General features: G+C 37.9%; 1 protein-coding gene across 6 annotated transcripts in view; it reads left to right on the top strand.

Annotated features, from left to right (window-relative positions):
* The window catches only part of CSRNP3 (cysteine and serine rich nuclear protein 3), a 203361-nt gene that overhangs the window by 170267 nt on the left and 11479 nt on the right, over positions 1–21615 (top strand). For all 6 annotated transcript variants that reach the window (XM_006065133.4, XM_006065135.4, XM_006065134.4 and 3 more), the window contains 2 exons: positions 3987–4246; positions 20093–20389. In XM_006065133.4, the coding sequence (XP_006065195.1) occupies positions 3987–4246; positions 20093–20389 (557 nt within the window). The remainder of the gene's footprint in view (positions 1–3986; positions 4247–20092; positions 20390–21615) is intronic.

Here is a 21615-nt window from a genome sequence, read left to right as displayed (position 1 = left end):
AGAGTAACTGAATTACTCCTCAAGCACTGGCCCCAGAATGATTGCGCTAGAGTGGAATCAATGATCGAGAATCTTGTCTTCAGTTTTACAGGCTCAGACGCACAATGGTCTCTGTGCATACAGAGAGAGCAAACTCAGATGCAACGACACACATGTTCACAAATGTCTGAAGTATAAACCTGAAAGCAAATTTGATTATTTTCAGCAAGAAATAGATTGACAAGTCAATCAGATAGTCATGTTGACTTTTGAAGTTATATTCCAATGTGAATGAACAGGTTGGTTTATGTGTGTCAAAATGGAGCAAGGTTGGTTGCATTTTCTTAGAGCCTGATGTGAGGCCGCTTTGATATCTTGATATACTCATCTTCTCTGTAGGATCAGAATATTCAGAATATGTGTCTCCTCAGAGCACTGGCTACCCTGGATGGCCCTGAAAACACACTATACAACTCTTAGCTTTGGCTTCCATTTTTTAAACATGTATTCTATTGAAGTATTGCTGATTTACAATGCTGTGTTTATTTCTGCTATACAACAAACTGATTCAGTTATACATAAAAGTGTATATATATTCTTTTTCATATTATTTTGCATTATGGTTTATCACAGGATATTGAATATAGCTCCCTCTGCTATATAGTAGGATTTTTGTTGTTTATTCATTCTATATATAATAGTTTGCATCTGCTAATCCCAAATGGCTTCCATTTTTAATCCACTCTGAGCATGAACTCTTTATATAAATGTATGGTATAACTTATTTTATTTTATCTACTTACTTTCTCACCCTGGCATCGTGAATTAGTTTTTCAACTCTCTTCTTCATTCATTTTTAAAAGCATTTTAAAGATGGGTAGCTTCTGCAGATAGCTAATGCTGGTTACTCTGTGCTGTTTATTCCTTTAATTTACAAGGATCAATATTATCTCCATAATATGTGATGATTTTACAGCAATACCAGTACACCCTGACGTGCTAGCCATAATGGTGGTCCCAAGAGCTGTGTCCTGGTTGGAACAAATAATACTGCTGCACTTAGACACTTCTGCTGCAGGATGGTAACTGAATGAGATAAAAGAAGAGGAGCTAGAAGGCAGCAAAAAATTAGCATTGCATATGAAAACAGACTAGTTATTTTTCAAAGCAGTAATGAACGCCACTGTCTCCTTCATTTTTTTTTTTTTCTTGCTCTTGACCTCACAGTAGTAAAATGAACCCTGAACTCTGTAGAGACACAACATTGAGTTCAATTATCCTGTAAAGAGCACAGATTACTAGGTAGGTGTAGCCTCAAGGTTTCAGATTCCCTATGGCAAATGTGCTGAGTGGATTTCATCTGTTTTTCTCATGTTTTTCTCAGGTTTGAAAAACACAGACTCTTTTTTGATAACTTCATTCTGTGATTGTTAGTCCAATTGGTTCTGGAGGCAAGAGACAGCCCACAGGGGCCTGTTCTAGGGCTCCAGTTCAATCATCAGAAGAGAGAGACATGAGTGCCTCCTAAGTTCAGGAAAGCCACATTTAAAATATTCTTCATAAGGCTAATCTTACAACATCCCAAAGCCTTCCTTTAAAATGTATTCTATAGGCTTTTTGATCATATTTCTACAGTGCTACTTATAATATGCAAGTGCTGAAACAAGTATAAGCACGTTTGAATTATAAGCTGTAGCGGATAGGAAAAAGCGTAAGTCCATGTGCACTGTGACGGTGTTAGAAATGCCAGGAGCCCAGATGAAGGGCTCCTACTCTCTGCCACTGTTGTCTTTTTCCAAGCCTTGGAAAATCATCTCTTAACAGTTTTCTGGGGAAAATATAATATGGCTTTTTGTGAAAGGATGGTACAGTGGATTCATCCAAAAGGTGGAATTCTTTTATAATCCAAAAACGTAGGTACAAAATCTCAATAAAAATTTCTAAAGGAAATTCATGTAGAGTACTATGAATTATCTAAAAAACAAGTAAGAAAATTATCAGATGTGTTTATAATAATTATTTTAATGAGTACATTAAAATATTTTTATTTGTAAATTATGGCCTTGAAAGATAGTATTTTCAGGGTATCATTTTTATGATATGAAGAGCAAAATAAGTTCAAGGTTATCACCCAAAAATCAGAGGCTCTAGCCTGCTTAAGGTGGTGATGGATGAGGTTGTCGGATCAGGTAGCAAATTACTGGGCACATGGTTGAATTTTGCTTTCTATGGTGAAATGTTTTACATTTTGACAACTTCTTCTTTGTTTTGAGATGATTTAAACTTACAGTTATGAAGCAGATCAGAGCTTTTAAATCTAAGTTGAAAATTGTCACTACTGCCAGGAGTACAAGTATGTTGCCGTGAACATGTACATAGATAACTAGAAAAAAATAAACGGAAAAACTACATACATGCTGGAAGCATTTGCTCCCTGGCAATCTCTTCCAGAGAAGTAAAGCATTAATGAGGAGGAAAAGTTGAGAAAGCTAAATTCTTGCCCAAATGTCTTATTTCTTTTACTCTGTTTGAGTCTATTTATTCTGAGTTTCTCATCACTGGAAATGCAAGCTCCATGTGGGCAGGGATCACAGATGTCTTTTCCACCAATATATCCAATCATTTAGAAATTGCCTGGGAAAACTACTAGTTTATGTTTATTGAATATATAAATCCTCAAAATGATATGTATCACAGCAACGTCTCTATTTGGCTTGAAGGTTTTATAAGGAGAAAATGAGACAACTGAACTTGGAAGTTCATTCTATTCCCTTAGAAGCATATTTTTATATAAATCCAGTGCTCCTGTAGTTACTTTTCTTTCATTGTTTATACAGTCTTACAAATAAAAATCATCTTTGGAGTCTGGAGCAGTTGACATCTCCCAGAAGCAGTGTGGCACCAAATCTTAGCCTTGTTCATCTTGCTTAGTTTGATCCCAGCTTTCTACTGTGGCCTGATGGCTAAAAGACTGGGCTCTAGAATAATGAATCCCATTTTCACTGCTAGTTATATGACCTTAGCCATGTTATTTAACCTTTTGTGGATTGTTTTCCTCAAAAAGGAGGCTTGGATTATTCCAACTCAAGCAGTCATAAGAATAAAATGAGATAACTCATGCATAGTCCTTTGCATAATTCTTTGAACAGTCCATAAATGTTAGCTGATATAAAACATCTGAGGGGTTCATTGTTTCTTTTTGTTTCATTGAAAGAAATCACTCAAATTCTATAAGACTGGGTTACTTCACAACAAAATAAACAGACCGGCACATCTTCCAACTTCAAAAGGTCAATGTGTAACTCTGTTCCTCTCAACTACAGAGTTCATCTCAATCTTCCATGGTGCTCTGCGCATCTTGATGTCTCTGTAACTAATAGTAAAGGTTATGATATATTTCATGACATTTTCTATATTCTCAATGTATACTTGGATTAAAGTCCCACTGTCCGTAATATTACTTATTGGTGTTTTCATCAGATGAAAACTTGGTTACATTTAGATTGTAAAAATGCCTAAATAGTGCCATTGAGCCTTTTTCTATAAATGTTTATTGCATTTTGGAATTTTCTAAAATTTAAAAATAGACATTTATTTCACACCAAGTGCCTTCCATATCAAATGAGAGCCAAAGAGTTTGTAGTATGTGTCTTTTCTGATTATAGTAAAATACAACTCATGTGAAAATCATGAAAGCAAAACTTAAAAGGTGAAGGGAAATGAGAAATTAAATTCTGCCACTGATTCACAGACTACTGGCAACTTGCCTAAAAGTTTTCTTGGACTACCATTATAGAGGTCTTAAAAGTCTACTCCACCACAGCTAGGAGAAAATCTAAGCAAGGAATGCGGAATCTGTGCCAATTCTGAGTGACAACATTTTTAGTGTCTCCCAGCCAGAAAGGGTTGACCGTAAATTTAAGATCATCGAGTGGCATTTTCTAATTCGTCACCTCATCCGAAAACTGCTGTGGGGCTGTTCTCTGAGTTGTTTCTTTCCCTTTCAGCTTCCTCCATCCTCAAAAGAGAGAAGCGGCTGAGGACCAAGAATGTGCATTTCAGTTGCGTCACTGTGTACTACTTCACCAGGAGGCAGGGCTTCACGAGTGTGCCCAGCCAGGGCGGCAGCACCCTGGGCATGTCCAGCCGACACAACAGTGTGCGCCAGTACACCCTGGGCGAATTTGCCAGAGAGCAGGAGAGGCTCCACCGTGAGATGCTGAGAGAACACCTCAGGGAGGAAAAACTGAACTCTCTAAAGCTAAAGGTAAAAAAACCTTAGAAATGCACTTTTTTTTTTTTTCACCAAATCCCCAATCCTTACCTCAATCTGGTTGCATTCACCCATTTTCACATTTAGATCCACAGATTAAAATGGGTATTTTCCGAGCAGACTCTCTGCTGAGGCTTTTTTAAAGGAAAAAGAGTATAGTCTCATCACTGAAAACAGGGCAGAAAACTTCCCTGACATTGTTTTTTTATTCACTCTATAAATATTTATTTAGGTCATAAACCCTGTGCTTCAGCTGGGGCTAACTGCTATGAAAAATAGATGTGATCCCTTTTCTCCTGGAACTTACATATTAACAGAAAAGAAAAATATTAATCATGTAGACAAAATCACAGCTTCATGAAGTACCATAAAGGGAAGTTGCTAGGTGCTAGGAAAGTATGTACCCGAGAATTGATGGCGGCCAGCTATCAAGGAGTTTCCTTAAGAAAGTGACGATTGAACTGAAATCTGAACAGGTAACTAGGCAGAAAGGGTTGGTGAGAGTGGTTCAGGCAGCAGGGAACGCTGAGTTACCTTGTGTCAGGAGGAAGCACCGGGAGCTCGCAGAGGCTAGTGAGCCTGGAGCAGAGATGGAAGGAGTAGAGCATCGTGAACGGGGTAGAGTTGGGCTTTGTCAGTCTGATTAAGACATTGTTTTTCTCATCCTAATGCTATCGGAAGTCATATAGGAGTTTTAGGCATGGGGTCGGTTGGCAGAATAGTGTGATCTGGTTCATGCTCTGATTTGAGAGTGGTTTAGGGCCAGGGGTAGCTGTGTCGGGGGAGCTTATGGAGTCAGACCAGTTAAGAGGCTGTTACAATAGTCCGGGAGAGAGATGATGGTAGGTTAGATTACACTGATGGTAGGGGAGATGAAGAGAGATGGACAGAGGGAGTAATTTAGGAAATAAAATCAACAGTCCTTGATGATGGGTTGGATTTGGAAGGAAAGTGGGGAACTGTCAAGAATGACTCTTAAATTTCTGGCTTGCAAAACTGAATGGGTTGTGGGTGATAGTACCTTTCTCAATGACAAGAATATGACAAGGAATCCAGGTGATTCTGAGAGGCTTTTGAGTTATTAAAGTGATGTCAGGGAGGGATCCAGGTAGAGATAACTATCATTGTGCCATCTTAGAGATTAAGTGGAGAGAAACACAGCTCAGAAAACCTTTTCCTCGATTAGAGACACTCTTTATATTTGTATTGATCCATCAACTTATCAGCTCATAGTAAATGGCCTCCCATTATTATCTAAGGACAAAGGAAGAAAGACAAAGATTTTTCTTACATAATCCAGAATGCTTAACATAAAGGATCACTGGCTAAGTAGCAGAAACACCATAAGCACACCTGTGTCACCTGTACCTTTAGTTGCCGATATGAAGTCAGATAGCAGAGGTGTGATGTGTGTTTCAAAACCCCTGTTTTTAGGTATTTTGCACCTCATGTATGTGCTTTGTTCCCAACTGCGCAAGAAGACAGTTGCTTAAACGAAGCTAGTTACAACCTAGCCTAGAGCAAGTCTCATAACTCCTTTGGAGGTAGTTTTGACACAGTTCATTGAAAGGCCCTTAAGATTTTTTTTGGTAACAAGTCACTATTGTTGCTGTTCTTCATGATAGCTTTGAATGTAGCCTAATTTAATAATAATTCTCAGATTTGCTTCTGAAATACACACTCTGCTTTTCTAACTCACTGTAAACCAATTGTAACCCTTACTCAAAAGATGAAGTCATTCTCCAAGCTCAAAATATTGGTGGAATAATAGTGATGGCTGCCATTCATTAAATGATTCTTTACTTGCCAGGCATTTTATAAACATTATTTAATTTAATCCTGACAAAAACCCACTGGAATAGGTAAATTATGAGACCATGTGTACAACTGAAGATAAAGAAGCACAAAGATGTTAACTGGCTCACTCAATAGAAAACTATTATCTTGTTACTTACTATTCGAAAATTAATTGATTACCCCCCATAGGTGTTGGGAAAGACAATCTCTGTACCTATTGGGAGTCATCCCTGTCTGGGGTTTGGTACTGTGTGTAGTGGTTTTTAACAGGTGGGGAACTGTAATTCTATCTGAGAACCAGAAGATTTATTGTGGTGACCTTTGTAGCACACACACACAATGACTACTGGGGGAGCTACATACCTTCAGGAGCATTCCTCCTTACCAGGCAGTGATGTATTCTGATACTATAATTCGTATTCAGTTACTTTTACCCTTTTATTTTTAGCAAGCTGAAGAAAAAGCAAAAAGAGGCTTCTGTTATTGATTTACTTTTGTCATTGTGCTTACTGTTGGAAGTTGAAGAGACAATCTTCCGAGTGGGTGTCATGCCTTGGTTTGTCTGAAAACATGCAACTTTCCATTTTGGTGAAGATACAAACAAAAGGCATTTGGATATCATCACTCCTTTCAAATGAATGCCAAGCAAAAAAGATAATGAATGGGATTCTAAGGTGATCTGATCTAAGCCTATTGAAAGTATTCAGAAACTGGGAAACACATTTCACAGAAAACTAATAAAAGATCAAAGCAGTGTGGACTCATTGACTAAAAAATCTGAGGGGTATTAATGGAGGAAAATGTATATTAACTTTAATGAGTTTTTAAATATCATTGACTGTGTTTGTCTAAGGTTTAGCTATCCAAAATCTAAAATTAGCCATCCAAAAACATTACGGATCCAACAATTTCAATCAGGTACTTGAGATTTCACTTTAAATATGACATTTTCTTTGTAATATACCTCTGGGATAAGCAACAGAATGTGACTAAATTGATTCCATTTTTTGGCTAAAGCAGCTAAAGAGGGTCAGTAGCAGAGAGAGGGACCGAAAGAAGAAAGGGAGGATTATTAAGGACAAACTTTGCCACTTTGGTTTTTCCTGGGGATGGTCCTCTGTGGGTGACAGTGAACTGCCCATTAAGGGAGGAGATCGAAGGAACATCTGACCAAAAACAAAAACATTTTGCAAAGCTTTCAGTGTCAAACTTCTTCCAAAGCCTTCACTATGGCAACCAGATAAGACACACCAGGAAACTCAGTGGACTTGGTACTGGGTCATTTCCTTCCTACTTACCTCAGAAACAAAAGCTCCAGGACATAAAGGAGATGTTTTTCTTTCCACTCCACCTGTGTGTCTTTCCAAGGTGTCTCAGGTCATAAACAGTGAATCAGTTTATACAATGACATCTCCTCCAGTGCGGCCTTTTTTTAAAATTCATTTTTATTGGCGTATAGTTGCTTTACAATGTTGTGTTAATTTCAACTGTGCAGCAAAGTGAATCAGCTATATGTATACACATATCTCCTCTTTTTTGGATTTCATTCCCATTTAGGTCACCAGAGAGCACTGTGAGTAGAGTTCCCTGAGCTATACTACAGGTTGTCATTAGTTATATATTTTGTACTTAGTATCAATAGTGTATATATGTCAGTCCCAATCTCCCAGTTCATCCCATCCCCCCTTCCTCTCTTGGTTTCCATACATTTGTTCTCTAAGTCTGTGTCTCTATTTCTACTTGCAAATAAGATCATCTATACCATTTTTCTAGATTCCACATATATGCGATAATATACAGTATTTGTTTTTTTCTTTCTGACTTACTTTACTCTGTATGATGGTCTTGTGTTGTGTGCTTAGTCGCTCAGTCACGTCAGACTATTTGCAACCCCATGGACTGTAGCCCACCAGGCTCCTCTGTCCATGGGGATTCTCTAGGCAAGAATACTGGAGTGGTTGCCATGCCCTCTTCCAGGGGATCTTCCCAACTGATTGAACCCAGGTCTCCCGCATTGCAAGCAGATTCTTTACCATCTGAGCCACCAGGGAAGCCTAAAAATACTGGAGTGGGTAGCCTATCCCTTCTCCAGGGGAACTTCCCGACCCAGGAATCAAACCGGGATCTCTTGCATTGCAGGTGGATTCTTTACCAGCTGAACTACCAGGGAAGCCCATATGATAGTCTTAAGATTAGTAAAAAGAACACAGACATGTGTTTTCGTGTTTCTTTATAATAAAATACTTCAGAAACACAATAAGGATAGAAATTTAGCTTTTCATTATAAAATGTCTTAGTGATTCTTCTCAATCTGATTATGAGTTTGATATATTGAGAAGTAATATATATAATTAGATTTGTAGAACGAATCCAATTTTATTGGGGGGGAGGGTTCAACTGTGCCTTTATTGGTGGTGGTGGTGTTTGTTCCAAACATTGTCTAGAAACAATTAATAGAGAAAGCTTATTGAATAAAGTACATGTTTCTAGAAGAAATAACTAGCTTTAGATTTCTAAATTACAGAGTACAGTTCTTTTTCCCTGTCAAGCCCATTCAGACATGTCATGCTCTTCACAGTAATCATTGCAGTCATCTTAATACTACACATTTTTCCAAATTAAGTACTTAGATTTCATCATCTGCACCACTCTGTTGAACAATTACATTAGCCTTTATTCCCATTTCACGTGTATCTGTAAAATCCATTAGGCGGCTGCTTCTATGTTTCAAAGGAACCTTGGCATTGAATTCGCCTGGATTATATTTTTCTGGATTCTATTACCATGGTATAGGAAATGTAACTTAGTTTCCACAACTTTCACTGGATTCTTTTTCTCAATGTTTTCCCAACCCTGATCGTTCTTCCTCTCCTTTTTAAGGTCAAAGCTGTTTCTACATTGTGGGGTTACCATGTGTTCCTTGAGTAATGCTTGGTTGTTTGCTCTCTTTCCTCATAAAAAAAGAGTTGCCAGATGGTAACTCTTCCTTTAATGAGCAAACTTTAAAATGTCTCTGTCTAAATTTCCTTCACCCAGTCTTAGATTTATGACTGTGCTTTATTCAGTTAGTAATTACCTGTACAGTATTATAATTCTCCACCTGCACGCCCAGTCTTCCAGCCCTGCCCTCTTGTTTCCTCTCAACAGTCTTATAATTTAACTAACCTTCAAGTAAAATTCCTAAATGTTCTAGGAGATAGAAGCCATTAGAGGTTTGTGAGAGATGGCTGACGCCAAGTATCTCTAACCTATAGTTTCCAAATTTAGGGATAGGTTTTTAACTATTTCCTCATACGACAGTTCTTACTAGATGGATCAGAGTGACTCCTTCATCCCGGGATCCGTGCCTGCAGAATGAGGAGAGGGGGCTGCGTTAGGCATTACTGACAAGAGTGTGCCGGTCTTGGTATTTTTAAACTCCACTTAGTATTTTTAAACTCCGTACAGAATTTCTTTGTCAGCCTCTGTAGAGATTACTCAAAAGCTTATATAGGACCAGTACTTCAGAATACATTGCTCCAACACCAAATGGAAAACATGGACTTCCCAAATACTTGCCATGTCATATGTGCAACATATTTTGAGAGGATCAGAGAAAATACAGCCCTGAGCAAATGCAATACATTTAAGAATAGGTTCCTTCAAAACTGCTGGCATTTTTAAGTGGAAAAATTAAACATATGTAATCAATCTCTACAGTTTTCCTATGCAATAAATAGTGATCTTCGAGTCCAGGAGACATCCATTCAGCTGATTCTTCTCATTAATATGTGGGGTTCACACAGTGGTGTTCTGGAGTCAGCTTATAAAAATTCATCACTAAAGTGGATTGGACTCATCTCTTCCCCCATGGTATCTTGAAATCACCAATGATGGGAATAGTCATATTGTGGGACTTGACAAGCACAAAGCAAACACAACATTAGACAAACACAAAAAACTTGACAACAAATTAGAAACACCCCTCCCTTTTTTTTCAGAGACGTAGTTATTAAATATTTACCAGGACACTCTTGGATTCATGTCACTTATTAGCCTCTGCTAAAAGAGACAATGCTTGTCTAAACCAGAAGGAAGAATAAAGGAATATATGGAAAATTTATGTCTATTTGTTGATATTATCATCTTTTCTGGTGACTTTTGGGGTAATATGTAAACCAAGGACTCATTGTAAATTCAGGTTGTTGAAGTTCTTATCAGCTGACAAAACAGCCGAACATAATGAATCTGGTTCCAAATTGCCACCTACAATTAACAACTAATGAACCAAAGACTTACACTGTAAGATTTGACTGAACATCAAAGTGATATGAATGTTTTAGTTTGGTTTGCCAGAGACATTAGCACCCAGGCTATTTATTCAACACATAACGTGTAACCAGGAATTCCTTTCATCAAATGTATATCCTATGTGTATTTGGGTATACAAATGCAGATATGTATATCCAGCCTCTTATTACACATCTCTGGCAACCCAACACATTGCTTTTTTTAAAAAATGTATTGAAGTATAGTGAAAGTGAAATTGAAGTCTCTCAATCGTGTCTGACTCTTTGTGATCCCATGGACTGTAGCCCACCAGGTTCCTCTGTCCATGGGATTTCCCAGGCAAGAATACCGGAGTGGGTTGCTATTTCCTTCTCCAGGGGATTTTCCCGACCCCAGGATCAAACCCGGGTCTCCCGCATTGCGGGCAGACGCTTTACCGAAGTATAGTTGGTTACAAAAGATGAAAGAAAGGGAGGATAAATTAGGAGGTTGGGATTAATATATATATATATATATATATATATATATGTATGTATACAGATCAGATCAGATCAGTCGCTCAGTCGTGTCCTATAATATAAACACACACTGCTTTTTGAGAAAGCCCATTCCATTTTGTAGTGATAATTGTTAGAAAGCTCTTCATATTGATCAACCTGCTATCATCTAATATTACCTTCTGACCCTAATTCTGGCCTCCAGAGACACAGAATAAATCTTGTTCCTGTTCTCCAAACTCCAAGTGTTTGAAAGCAGTCTTGCTGCTACTGCTAAGTCACTTCAGTCGTGTCCGACTCTGTGTGACCCCATAGACGGCAGCCCACCAGGCTCCCCCGTCCCTGGGATTCTCCAGGCAAGAACACTGGAGTGGGTTGCCATTGCCTTCTCCAATGCAGGAAAGTGAAAAGTGAAAGTGAAGTCTCTCAGTCGTGTCCGACTTTTAGCGACCCCATGGACTGCAGCCTACCAGGCTCCTCCATCCATGGGATGTTCCAGGCAAGAGTACTGGAGTGGGATGCCATTGCCTTCTCCGGAAAGCAGTCTTGATGGACATGCAAATATTTGACAATAGGTTAAATGGGCTCCATGTGTCTCTGTTCTATAGATTTAAAAATCCTTAGTTCTTTTCTCTAATGCTTCTGTTTTCCAGACACCTTATAGCCTTGGTTACTTCTTCTGGATATAATGCTGTTTATTAATGTCCACCTCAAAATATGGAACCTGGCGGTGGGGTGGGAGTGAGGCTCATGAGAGAGGTGATATGCGTATACATAAAGCTGATTCATGTTTTGTACAGCAGAAACAAACACATTATAAAGCAATTATACTCCAGTTAAAAACTATGGAACTTGATCTGGACATTGCACTCAAGATGGGATTTTTTCAGTACATAAGGATATGTTACATTACCTGCTAACTGAGCTGTAGATACTCTATCCACAGGTATATGCTAAAGGTACAGGGAGCTTTTTGGATCTTAATCAGTTTGTTTGTTCATATTATGCTGGTGGTAAGTAAATCAACAACAACAAAAAGACAAGGAAGCAAACATGCATATCAGGCCTGGTGAATCAGATCTGCATCATCATGCAAATTAAAACTTTTTAACATCTCCTGGGTAAGAATCCTTTTTAGTACTATATATGGTGTACACAGAGCAGTCAATAAAATTTTGGGTTTTTTTATTTGAATGAACTTGATCTTGTCATCTGAAAAATGTGCTAACCTGCCTTTTAGTTATCCATCCAAGATATTGTTTAAAAACTACATTTAACAAGACAGGGCCAAGTTCATGATACCCTGTCAGAGGGTCCTTGTCACCACCCCAGGTGACCTTCATGGAGATTCCTTTCCTGGGCTAATCTCTACTGCCAATAGGATCTCTAGGCAGCACACACCTTATTGGTGGTGCAAAGAGTCTGAGTATCTCTGTTCCTTGAAATATTTTCAACATTTCAACTAACTGAAATCCATGCGTTCAACCATACCCTTATTAATCAGCTGGTATTCCATCCTTCCATGTACAGAACATAAGAAACTTTGTCAGAGAATCTCAAGACTAGATCACTGGTTTTCCAGTTATGTTCCATGGGGTCAGGGCTTTTGATACCTTTCTCACTTTTGTTTGTTTAATAGGTTAAGATTCTGCATGGACTTTAACTTGACAAATGGACATTCTCTCCCGAGTGAGCCCAGGCAATAGTCTTACAGTTACTGTTCCCTGTTCTCACCTGTATAGAGACCATCTTTTTAAATCATCTTTTTTTGGAATTTTATCTAGAATTTGCACTTTTAAAAATAATAATTCACTTGCATTTTGATTACCTTTTAATTCCTTTCCCCATGACTCTTTGCAGATACTAGGCAGAGTAGTCATAACTTTCAAATTTTTCGTTGATTTAAAACATGAATAGCCCAGGCCCAAGGATTCTTACATAAAACTGCTGAGCACTCTTTCACTATCTGCCACCTTCTTTTTCTACATGAAATTCTTCCTAACGTATCTGTTCTTCCATTTCTTGTTTAAAGGTTTTTCTTCTTGATACAGACTGTGGAATCAGAATAGGAAGTAAATGATTCTGCTTTGTGTCTTTGTATCTGCCTCCCAATTTATTTGTCATTTCCTCCTCTCCACTGCTTCTGTAACTTGTTCATATATTTTGTTGCACTTACCACACTCGATCATATTTATTACACGGTCATCTCCCCAGCAGACTAGTAGCTGGTGGTCCTTATTCTCAACATATTCCCATTATAATGAGGGAGATATACATAAAACCAATCACCAAAACTAATATATTACTACAAAATTAGGCAGCATACTATGCTGATTAAATGCCCCCAGGGTAAGCAATGATGGCTCAGACGGTAAAGAATCAGCCTGCAATGCGGGAGACCTGGGTTTGATCCCTGGGTTGGGAAGATCCCCTAGAGAAGGGAATGGCAACTCCAGTATTCTTGCCTGGAGAATCCCCATGGATAGAGGAGCCTGGTGGGCAACAGTCCATGGGGTCCCAAGAGTCAGACATGACTGAGTGACTAAGCATATAGTACAGGGTAAATGAGTTACAAGTCAGCTGAGAAAAGTGACACATGAGTTCAACAGTGGTAGCTATCACTTGGACTAGCTTCTTTTGCTGGCATGTCTATTAGAAAGAACACCTCCACAAGCTCACAAAATAGATTACTCAAAGGAAATGCTAACTGGTGAGAATGTCATATCTTCAGCTGGCTTCCTGTATTCTTTTTTGAGCTCTTGTTCTCTGTGTATGAATCATATATTTTTTTTAAATTTCTGAATGAGCTAATTATAAGGAAGCTTTTCTGCTCTCTTACCTCCTGTGCCACAGCCCTGAGATCAGCTCTTGGAGTGTAACTGCAACCATATCCTTCTCTTTTCTTCTACACAGGTTTTCTATTAATATTATTCTAAGAATTTTCACTCCAGACTGGTCTTGTGAGCCTGGCTCAAGCTTTGGAGTCAAACCAAACCTGAGTTTGATTCTCAGGGCAATCACCAATTATCTAAGTAGCTAGACTTTGGCAAATTATCTTCATGCTCCAATTTTCTCAACTGTTAAAATACTTCCTAAGATTGTTTCCAAATCAGGTGAGATAATTTATATAAAGTAGAGAGTTCAGCACCTGGTTTTCAGTCTATGATGGCTTGGGTCATTCTCCACATCATCCTCATTATTATAGGCAGCAATCAGTGTTTGTGGAACTGAATTATTTTTTCACATTTCTATTGCCACTATCATTGATACATGTGTTAATGACTTTGTAATAACCAGGAGTTTTTATTATTAAGAACACATTAAACCACTGAAAGGAAGTGTTTTTATTTTTGTGGGTTTTTGCTTTGTTTTTAGCATTATGGTCCATCCACGTTTTCAGTAGTTTCCCTCGCTATAATTATTTTACATTAAGTTAGTTTCTTCAAGCCTTCGATTCATCAAAAAGTTCATCTTGTTGGAATTTACAGTGGAATATATTCACTACATGGTACAGGAGAAAAAAAAAACGATTGACTACTGAGTTGACAATCTCCCACTCACCAATCCCCCACCCCACTCACTCCCCCATCCCATCTGGTCCTTGATTCAGGATAGTCTAAGAATCACTCTGTGATTCTGGAAGTAATGTGTAACATGTCCCATCCCTCAAACATATTTAGATGGGCAAAACTTTTACTCTATTGGGCTTTGGAAACAGTTTACTCATACTTATCAGTACATATCAGATAGATTTGCAAAAGTAAGGAGTTTCAGTTCTGTTTAAGAAAAGCTATAATCCTTTAATTTGTAGAGTGAGTTTGGACAAGTTTACACAGTGGCTCAAGAACTAAGCCCTATCTTAAGTAGCATCATTAGAACAAAGCAAATACACACACACACACAGCATTCCTCAAGATATTTCCAATGCAGGATAAACACATGTTCACATAAATGAGATAAATATAAGGATCATTAAATCAAATTATGAGTTAAGACATTACTTATCACCTGAAGATGGCAAAGGCAGAGGAAGGGGGTTGCTACTTTCTGAAAACGTTCTGTTTATTTACTTTTTGTTTTTTGCTTATGGGCCAAGACAGGAAGGGATGCCACACAAGTTCATCCAGTCTGCATATTTTGTAGGCCAGTGAAAGCTCTGTCCCATCTCAGGCCTGTAAAGCTATTGTTGCTCAGCAGGGACTCTCTGCCTCCACCTGTTCAGCTAACTGCTACTCCATCTTCAGATTCAAGCTTAGATGTGAAGTCTATCCTCCTCACTCCACCACCTGCCCCACCACCAGATGCAGCTTCTGCTGGTTTCGTCACTAAGTTTTATCACTCTTGTGACCCCAGGGACTGTAGCCCACCAGGATCCTCTGTCCATGGGATTTCCCAGGCAAGAATACTGAAGAGGGTTGCCATTTCCCTCTCCAGGGAATCTTCCCAACCCAGGGATCAAACCCCAGTCTCCTGTATTGCAGGTGGATTCTTTAGTATCTGAGCTACCAGTTGCCCCTTCTACATAGTCTCAATGCCCTGTGTCCAAGTTCAGTTAGGAAATCGTTATCAGTTCAATTCAGTTCAGTCTCTCAGTTGTGTCCGACTCTTTGTGACCCCATGGACTGCAGCATGCCAGGCCTCCCTGTCCATCACTAACTCTTGAAGTTTATTCAGACTCATGTCCATTGAGTCGGTGATGCCATCCAACCATCTCATCCTCTGTTGTCCCCTTCTCCTCCCACCTTCAAAAATTAGTAGATTCCTCTTCTCTTTAATCCATTGATTTCAAGACCCATATCTTGTGCACCAACACACCTAGAGCCTAATGCAAAATAAGCACAAAAGATTACTGAATATATATTAAATATATAAAAAGAGTGTATCTAACTAATTATCAAAGCAGTTAAGAATACAAGCTGCAGAGTTAAATATTTAGGATTCTGACATAGTACATACCTTACTGCCTATGATCTTGGACAGGTTATTTAGCATTCCTGTGCCTCAGTTTCCCCATCAGTTAAACAATCTAATGCTAATATCTACTTTATGAGATATTTTGTGATGCTCAGTGAGCTTATGCAGGTAAAGTGCTTGAAGCAGTGACATGCAGATTCAAAACTATTGTTATTCATATTGCTATTATTATCTCATATCTGATTCTCTCACCTCTCTTTTCACCCCCACCTCCAATCTCTCTCTCTCTCATTCTCTGTCATACACACACGCACACACGCACACACACAAACAGGTTTGAAGGTCAGTATCATTTGATGTTCTCCTTAAATCACATTTTTTTGGCAAGCCTTCTTTGAGCTCTTGAAAAGGCAGCATTCTTTGGGAAAATAGCACTGAGCCAGAAATGGTCCAAGATACAGATTGTCTTCTAAGGAATCAACTTCAAAAGAGAGCATTTTTTTGAATGTGCTCTTTACTCTGTATGCATTTATTTTATAAACAAAGGAACTTTTTAGGCACATTGTGGTTTAATTCCACATTATATTAATAGTCCCCATACTGCATTAGGTACCACTGGAAACTTGGAATCCATCTGTTTTATACAGGGAAAAGCATACTAAAATAGAAGTTAGGGGATTAGATTCTATAAGCATGTCTTAGAGAAGATGTAATTGTTAATAATCTGAGCTTCAGGAATGCATAGAATAAGGAGGCTGCATTTGATGAACTAATGTCTGAAAACTCAAGGATTCTGTTTTAAGTTAGGAAAAAGACATTTAAAGGTATCATTCATGTCAAAGAGAAAAAAATGGTACAGAATAAATATTCCTGTGAAGATGGGTCATGGAGTAAAGGAGTCAGCAAAAACAGATGAGGAAATCTTGGAAGACTCCCCAGAGTTTGTTGTACTAGATCTTGAAAGTGAAATGAACATGAGTTAGTGAACAGAAATAAAATGCTCATTGACTTATTTCTCCATTGCTCTAATATAGAAAATGCATTTGAAAATAATGTATGCAATACTCTAATTTAAAAGAGCATTTAAGCTCAGTAGGTTTGGCCTGAGTTTTAAAGGTGCAATTGGGCATATCCTGGAGGAGAGAGTTGGAGAAGGACTTCCGAGGGGACAGCAGAGAATAGTACCTGTCAGTGGTTACACACCAAACCAGATACTGTGAGGAGGGGAGACAAGCCAGTTAACTAGGATGAACTGGAATAGTTCCAGTCTTCACTAGAAATGGCAGAGATGATATTGGATAGGTGAGGAGAAAACCTTGCCAGACCACTTCAGTGATAATGTGAGATTTTGAAAATCTTTGATTAGAGCCCTTGTATGTTCTTGAACAAGAGTAAAAATAGTTTGCACTCTGTATCAAGGATTTTTAGATTCTTAATTGAATTTTTATTTTAAAATGAAACTACTTATTGTAATTTAAGTGACAGGTACACAGCAAAGTGATTCAGTTTTGTGTGTGTGTGTGTGTATATATATGTGTGTATATATATATATATATATATATATATATCTCTTTCTCAAAATCTTTTCCATTATAGGTTATTACAAGATATTGAGTTCCCTGTGCTATACAGGGAACGAACAACCGACCTTGTTGGTTATCTATTTTATACAATATATAGTAGTGTGTATATTTTATTCCCAAACTCCTAACTTATCCTTCTTTTCTCCTTTCCCTTTGGTAATCATAAGTTTCTTTTCTGTCTGTGAGTCTATTTCTGTTTTGTAGATAAGTTCATTTTATCATTTTTTTTAGATTCCACATGTAAGCAATACCATATGATATTTATCTTTGTCTGTCTGACTTACTTCCCTTATTATGATAATCTCTAGGTCCACTCACATTGCTGCAAATGGGATCATTTCATTTGTTTTAATATTTCATCACACAGACATATATATATATATGTATATATACACACACCACATCTTCTTTATCTGTTTTCTGTGAGTGGACGTTTAGGCTGCTTCCATGTCTTTGCTACTGTAAACAGTGCTGCTGTGAATGAACACCAGCATTGTTCATTCATACACGCAGTGTATACAAGAATGCGTGTATGTTTTCAAATTATAGTTTTCTCCAGATAAATGCTCAGGAATGAAATGCTCAGGAATGGAATCAGTGGATCATGTGGTATTGGATTAAGAATCATCTGCAGTTTATTTGAGATACAGTTGTTTCTTTTTCATTCTTAGATGCCAGTTGGGTTATTCATGTTGTCCTAAAAATTTTCATGTCTTTAAAATGTTTACTTATTTTTATTGATTTTTAGATTCTATGTGTTATATGACAGCTGCCATTATTTTTTAAAAAATCAAGCTCTATTAATATGAAATGAAGTTCTTGTTGTTTTTGTGATGTTACCAGCTTCACAAGGGAGCAAAAATATTATAGAACATGGAGATTAAGTAGGAAGGAGGTACTGAAATGAATCCTGGGTGTCCTGCATGTGCTACGGAGTCAGAATTTCGATGAAGTTCACATAGACAAGCCAAGAATTAATGAAAACATAATTTAAATGCCACAGAGATGACAAAATAGGAAAGGTAACCTTCCTGTTGGTTAATGCAGATTTACCTATCTCAGAGGATTGAGTATATGTTAGGCAGTTATACACTTGACTTCCTTCAAAAATCAAATCTTTACAGATAGAAAGATGCTTCTGTGGGCAAATAAGAATTAACAAAACTGCTAATAGCAGCCAAACAAAGTAATATCCTATTAGTGGACATCAAAGAAAAGTGAAAACAGCTTAACCAATGCATTTATAAAGAAATTTCAAGGAAGGTAATAAATTACAGATCACAGCAAGAAACAAAACCCAATAAAAGGAAATGCCTAACTTTGTTAGAACATAGATTTAAGCTCTGAAGTTAAAAAAAAATAATATATATATATATATAATAAATCAACAGCTTTTGAGAATGTATTTCAGGGACTCTTTGCAACACACACACAGACACACACATACTTCCTACTGTGTAGTTTCCTCCACCTGAGGGCAAAGATCAACCTTTTATTTGTTTTTCAATACATTCAGAGTTGTCAAGTTTGGGATTTTTGGTCAGTAATAAATATTCTTCTCTAAGTGTCAGACTTTTTCCTATGAAGATGAGAAAATGGTGTCTGGTGTCACCAGGGTATTTTAACTGTGTAATAACTGAATTGTTGTTAAGATCAAAAAGCATAGTAATGACTACAGTTAATGAAATCCATAAAGTAATACATTGAAAAGCTAAAGAATCAAAAAAGTTCTATTTAGAACTTCTTTGAATAGTCCCTTACTGAGTTTCTGCATTTATTCCTGTGCTGCTTCTCAGAATATATGTTTTGCTCATATTCAGAGAAAGTGTCTCTTTCTAAATGCTTTTTTATGAAGAAAACATGTTCTGTGGTGATATAGCAGTAAGAAGTGAAATACTGACTCTGGGTTTCCTGATGAATGAAATTAATTTAGGAAAGAAATATACACGGAAGAGAACAGTTATGGTATGAGACCCAGCCGCCCAGGGGCTGTATTGCAGAAGGTACCACTGTGGGTCGTCTCCTGTGAACTCCTTTGGGGGCGGAGTTTGTTTGGGTACCTGTGTGCAAGAGCCTGCCTCACTGCCATCTGCTCTTGTCTTACTGAGAGCACACTGACCTGACTGACTGCTTCGTATCAAGGCCTTGTTCATGGAACATTCTGTACAGAAACCATGTTTGTAATCCCAACAGCACGGGGAGCAAAACTTTATTTCCTAGTACATGGCTTCTCTGGAGCCCAAAAGACAGAGTTGTTGTTTCAAGGACATGTTTTGCTGATTTAGGTGGCAGCAGCTTCCACTAAGATGCTATCACCTCTGAACAAGGACACATTTATCCCAACATCAAATGTGTCCATCACGAACTGAGTCTAAAGATAGCTTTCACTGATGGGCATCTGTAACCTTTGGCCTGTTTCACATCATGCTGGCTGAAAGCTCCAACAACTGTAGCTCCTAGATTAGGAGGTTAAGAGTTCCAATTAACAGGTCTTGTGTCCATATAAAAGCCTATCATTTTGATATGTTCATGTACCTTCCTGTAACTTCTCTAAAGAGAAAAGTAAGAGGAAATGATTTGACTCACAGTTTTGTTTTTTTTTCATCCCATATGAATCATTTGTAAGTGGAAGTGTAGACCTGTTAATCTCCCATACCTATCCACAAACACTTATGGATTATAGGGACATAGTGTTATATAATAACTTCATTCTTACCAAGTGCAAAAGTGGGGAATTTTCAAACCTGCTAAGTCTCTTATTTGCTGCTTTGTATTTCTAGATGACAAAGAATGGCACCGTGGAATCTGAAGAAGCAAGCACTCTTACAGTGGATGACATTTCTGATGATGACATTGATTTAGACAATACCGAGGTGGATGAGTACTTCTTTCTTCAACCCTTGCCAACAAAAAAACGAAGAGCACTGCTGCGGGCCTCTGGAGTTAAAAAGATTGATGTGGAGGAAAAGCATGAGCTGAGGGCCATCCGCCTGTCTCGAGAGGACTGTGGTTGTGACTGCCGGGTGTTCTGTGATCCAGAAACGTGTACCTGCAGCCTGGCAGGCATTAAATGTCAGGTAAGGATTGGGATTTCGGGGAACCCAAAGGCAAGACATCATACACTACCCACTAAAGAGGCAGTTGTGTTACATATAATGAAGTTTCCCACACGTGGAAAAAACTCTGAAGCAAGGCAAGACACATGATTCAAGAAGACAGAAATACTAATTCAATGACATGAGTATATGTAATATATATACTTATACATAATATATATTATATAAACATGCATATATACATATCTATGTAAATATATGTGTACATAATATTTTACATATTATGTATGTGTATTACCTATACACACATATATCTATATATTATATAATATTATTTGTATATATAATATATGTATTGTATACATAGTATACATAATATATAAATGTGTATGTGTATATATATATTAATGTGTATACATACACATTAATATATTATATATACACATATATGACATAGTGTGAAAGGCAATCCAAACTGCAATTATCAGTTGAAATTGTTTCCCCTTGGATTCATTTATTATATGAGCTCACTTTGGCTTCTAACAAGCAGCCAAGGAGATCATGTTATCCCCACCATTTGAGTTTGCATTCTCTAATCCATCCATGGGCTATAATATGATGATTGGTTAAAAGTGGTGCAGACTAGTGGAATAATGATTAGACTGGAACTTCAGAAAACTGAGTTCTGGCTCTGTTTTCTGCCACTATGTGAAACTGGCAAGTCAGGTAAGCTTACTGGGTTCAGTTTTTGCACCTCTGACCTGAATGGGCTAGACTAGATCAGGGGTTGGGGAATGATTACTCACAGGCCAAATCTGGCCTGCCACCTGATTTTGTAAATAAAATCTTATGGAGACACAGCCATGTTTTTGTTCTTTTGTTTACATGTTTCCTATAACTGCTTTCATAATTCTACAGCAGAATTGAGTAGTTGCTGGAGAGACTGTATGACTCACAAAGCTTAAAATTATTCTCTGGCCTTTTACAAAAAAAAAGCTTACCAACCCCTGAACTAGATGATTCTCAGATTCCTGTCCATCTGCAGCATTGGTGCTATGTGATTAAATAGGGGGTGGTATTTTATGCAGAAATTCAACTTTTTCAGTTAAAGCCCTCAGGCAGACAAAAGGAGAAGGCAGTTCTCATCAGTTGAGCAGTTGCTTGAGGTGGATTCACAGAAAAGGAAATCACAGCTTCCAAAGTGGCTCTAGATTCTGGCTCTGACATCTGCTACTGCTTTTTGTTGG

This window comes from Bubalus bubalis, chromosome 2, assembly GCF_019923935.1.
Source record: "Bubalus bubalis isolate 160015118507 breed Murrah chromosome 2, NDDB_SH_1, whole genome shotgun sequence".
NCBI classification, from domain to species: Eukaryota; Metazoa; Chordata; class Mammalia; order Artiodactyla; family Bovidae; genus Bubalus; species Bubalus bubalis.
The sequence above is the reverse complement of the archived record's forward strand: the minus strand, read 5'-3'. Positions and strand labels throughout refer to the sequence as shown.